Genomic DNA, 4,452 nt, shown 5'->3' with positions numbered 1-4,452 from the left:
GCAGTGTTGTCTATTTTCCAAAGTACACCAAAACACACTCAGGCATGTTGATCTGTTTAAAAACACAAAAAGCACCACACAGCAGGCCAACAACCATCTATTGAAACTGGGGACCAAAGAATGTGAGACTTGGCACTAACGGAAAACATCGCACATAAGAAACATGAAAGGAAGTTAGTTAAATTGGACCCTTTTTTATTAACAGTCTCTCCCTCGGGAGGTTGTGGACTCTCCTTTGGAGGATTTAAAGCAGAGGTTGGATGGCCATCTGCTATGGATGCTTTAGCTGAGATCCCCGCATTGCAGGGGTTGGACTTGATATAGAAAAAATAGGGATGGTTGGCTTTTGCTGCCCAACTCCCCAAGGGACTGAGTCCCCTAAGTCCATGATCGGTCAGAGATGAATAGATGGAGGCAGGATGCAGGGAAAGCAAGGCAGATCTTTATTTTTCTGTTGCGACAGAGTTTCCTCCCCTCCTAGGAAGGAGGCATGAGAGACCCAGAACTAAGAAGAAACATCTCTCTTAAGGGTTTGCGTTTTGGCATGGAGAAGAAGGACACCCCCTGTACTGTACAGTCAGAAATTATATCACACGTAAGGTGGGGTTACTGTGGCTCAGGCAGGCCAAGATGTGATATTCCTGAGGATTTAACAAGCTTTACATAGTTCCAGACACAGTTTACACAAAACATTAGCATTTGATAAGATAATCAGGAGGCCTGTCATCCCTCAGTGCAGAGCATCTGGGCAAACAATGACAATTCGTACAAAGGAGCTTCATAGATATAAGAGAGGAATAACCTTCAGGAACTTCCCTGATTGCTATCTGCCTACCTGTTCTCTGGCAAGGGGGATTAAGAAGGCAGAGGAAATATTGAGAGTGTGGTTTCCAACATGGGGCACACACCCCACAGAGGAGCAATTCGATTTTTAAGGGGGACAATTCAAGAATGAATTATTAACAGTTAATGGCCTTTTAGGCTTCCTCCACGTGAACAGGAGTTCACTTTTTGAATAATAAGAATTATATGCCACAGATGGGGACATCAGGATTTTAGAGATGCTTAGGTGGGGCACAGCCAAAGAAAGGTTGGGAACCACTGATTTAGAGTCTTTAGGGAGAGCCAAGATGGCTTTTGAATTGCTCTCCTGTACTGTTTTAATGTGGTTTATATACCTATGTGTGTGTGTTCACATTGTGCAATTATCAAAACTTAATTCTGTATCTGAGAATTCTATAACAGACTAGAGCAGGGATGTCCAGCAGGTCTATTGCGATCTACCGGTTGATTGCTGGTCGACCGTGTGATCCTGATCGGTCACCCCAAAAAACAAAGCAAAAACTCAACAACTTTAGGTCTTCCTCTCCCAAAAAAATCTCAACAACTTTGGTCAATACAATGGGTAAATCAGTGCCAGTTGCTGTTTTTTAGTAGGAGTAGATCGCAGTCTCTTGGAAATTGAAAAATCAGTGGACTAGAGGAACCTTGGAAAGGGATCCCCCGGGGTAATCCTAATCGGAGGCGAGGACGGGGCTGTGTCAGCAGCTCAAATTGCAGAAAAAGAGAGACAAAAACAAAACAAAACTCCTCTTAGATTCGTAAGGAGCCGCAGGAACTCCGGGCTGTCAGGGGAGCGCAGCTCTTCCCCTCCCCGCAGCTTCCCGGCCAAGAGACACACGCAGCCCGGCCTGCCCGCTTCCCCCTGCGAGGCGGCGCGCTGTGGGCGGGGATGGGGGGCTGGAAGGCGGGCGGTGGAGAAGGCGAAGGCGCTCCCTTCCCGCGCCGTTACTCGCTTGGCCTCGGAGAAAATTTCTGAGGCGGAGGCGGCGGCCTTCGTCCAGGGTCGGGGGGCCATGGCGGGACTTTGCCCTCCCGGCGGCCTGGAGCACCTGGAGCTGGGGCGGCTGCGGGACCCGCCGGGCAGCAGCGGCGGCGGCGGCGCTTCTTCTCCTTCGCCTCCTCCTTCGTCTTGCTCGCCGTCGCCGCCGCTCTCGTCTTGCTCGAGGCAGGCCTGGAGCCGGGACAACCCGGGCTTCGAGCCCGAGGAGGAGGCGGGCGAAGCGGCCAGGGCGGCTGGCGGGAGCGCGGCGGTGGCGGCGGGGCCCGTGCTGCAGATGGGCGTGGTGGAGTGGGGCCGAGGAGGGGCGCCTTCGCCCTCGGAGCCCGACGCCCGGCGCCCGGGAGGGCCCGCCGAGAGCGGGAGGCAGCGGAGGCGCAGGCGGCGCGGCGAAGAGGGGGAGGGCGGAGGGGAAGGCGAAGGCCAGCGGCCTTGCTCCGCCGGAGGCGCCCCGACGCCGACGCCGCGTTTCCCTCACGAGGAGACGGGCGAGGAGGTCGCCGAGCAGCCGCCGCCGCCGCCGCCGCCTCGCCGGCTCGCCTGGGCCAAAGGGATGGCGCACCGCCTGCGAGGTGAGTGACCGCCCGGCCGGGCCCTTCTGTCGCGCTTCCCGGCTCGCATCTCTCCTGCCTCACCTTATTACTTTTATGTTTCTCGCGAGTCAAATAAGCCATTCAGCTCCTCTGCAATCTCCTTGCACGCCTTTGATTCCCTTGTCGGCCAAAGGCTCTACCACAGGCATGTCCAAAGTCCGTTTTGGGGGCCCCTTCGGCAGTTTATGGGGTAAAATCCTAAAAAAAAACCCAACAACTTCAATCCTAAATAAAGCGCAACAACTTCAACCCTAAAAAAAAGCTCAATAATTTCAATCCTAAAAACAGCGCAACAACTTTGGTTGGCCCTCGCGGCCCTTCCCTTCATCAAATCTGGCCCTCCTTGAAAAAAGATTGGACACCACTGCCCTACCACCTCATTGTCTCCTCTCCTGCTACTAATGCTTTTTTATTAAGAGCCCAGGAAGCTACTTTCTATCCAGTCAGACCTTTCCTTCATCCATCTAGCTAATCTATCTCAAAAAGTTGTAACGCTTTGAGCCAAACTAGTTATAATGGGGAAAACCAAGCAAAGTAGTTCACTTTTGTTTGCATCTGATGTGGGATACACTGCATGTACTGTTTTCCAACAAAGTTTTTTACCATTTCATGCAAACCAGTAGGTAATACGTATTTGACTAGAAAAGCACACGGGTTTGGGATGAAAAAGATTTCTCGCCCAGTGCTGAAGACTTCTTGCAGTCTAGGCTACTTTAAAAGAAAATATTGAAGTTGTTCAAGTTCCTAAGAGAAAATCCAAAGCTAACAGTAAAGATGTTATATGGGAGCCTCCTCAAAAAATGTAGACACTTTGGACTCCAAGCTGGCAAACGTACATGCAGAATTGCAGTGGCATAGACTGCATGATTTCCAAATCCTCAGGAATCAGTATCCCTTTAAAAACCACATGCAATATGGTTTATACAATATTGTTAAGTTGTTGTATACACTATTGTTAAGTTGTTGCTGTTTTGACCAGGAGACTTTTTGGAGGGGGGAAACAGCAGAAAAGCAATGTGTTTGATTATATATATATATAAACCTGCACCCTGCCAAGTTTTGCGAATTGCAGCTCCGTCAGAGTACATTTCAAGCTTTCTGTTGCCTAGTCAACCAGTATTTGCTCATTTGTTCCAGTTCAGGATAACCATCTAGCTACAAATTCCAGAAGGAGAGCCATCTTAGCCCATAGCAGCAAAAAAGCAAACAGTGCTGTGACAGATATTTGCTGGTTTGTTGTGATATGAGCTTGCATAAGCAATTTTTTCCATGTTTCACTCGCTCCCATTTTTGTTTGGGTTAGTGTATTCTTTACATAGTCCTCTGTGGACTGGGCGCTTTACAGAGTATGAAAGGGGAAAGGGCCTTGTTCAGAAGAACTTACAAACTAAAATTTGACATTGAGCCATTGGAAGGTAGAGTCAGGGGTAGACAGGTAAACAAGACTTGGTTACAAGCTTAATTATAGCAAGTTGTGGGACATTCAGGTTAAGCTTTTTTTGTGTTGAGTATTTTCCTGCAAAATATTCCCAACCGCTTTGTATAATTTCAACCCCTCCCAAAAAAAGCCCCGGCATTGAGTAGTTTTCTATTACCTTCTTGTGACTAGGTAATATGCCGGCTAATCTTTTTTACAGTCACATACTGAAGCACTTCTTCTTGGTGAAGAGAATGTATAGTATTTACTGACGCTTTGATTTTAGGTCATGTTTTGGCATATGTACTAAATCTTAGAGATACTTCTGGCAGCACATGGTGCTAAATCCTTACTTCATTGTTGTTGTTGTTTTAACCTTCCATTGTTGCTGATGTATTAATCTCAAAATCTGTACTGTTCAAAACGTCCCAATATTTTAAATGAATGGAAAATATTTACAGGAGATCCAGCAGCAGTTGCTTAAAAAGATAACGTTACCTAAAACACACAGCAATCAGTTATGTGTAATGTGTAATGTTTTAAGTCTCAACAGATCCACCAATTCAGATGTTTTGGAGAAACAGAGTGGAGCGTCCTCAGCA

The 4,452-nt window shown here is 48.1% G+C and overlaps 1 protein-coding gene across 2 annotated transcripts in view; it reads left to right on the top strand.

The window, feature by feature from the left end:
• Positions 1-145: 145 nt before the first annotated feature.
• The window catches only part of PKD2 (polycystin 2, transient receptor potential cation channel), a 21,173-nt gene continuing 16,866 nt past the window's right edge, over positions 146-4,452 (top strand). For both annotated transcript variants that reach the window (XM_081020735.1, XM_081020734.1), the window contains exon 1: positions 146-2,412. In XM_081020735.1, the coding sequence (XP_080876861.1) occupies positions 1,857-2,412 (556 nt within the window). In that variant the 5' untranslated portion in view covers positions 146-1,856. The remainder of the gene's footprint in view (positions 2,413-4,452) is intronic.

Source organism: Podarcis pityusensis, assembly GCF_964106645.2.
Source record: "Podarcis pityusensis genome assembly, chromosome: 9".
In the NCBI taxonomy this organism is placed as follows: domain Eukaryota; kingdom Metazoa; phylum Chordata; class Lepidosauria; order Squamata; family Lacertidae; genus Podarcis; species Podarcis pityusensis.
The sequence above is the reverse complement of the archived record's forward strand: the minus strand, read 5'-3'. Positions and strand labels throughout refer to the sequence as shown.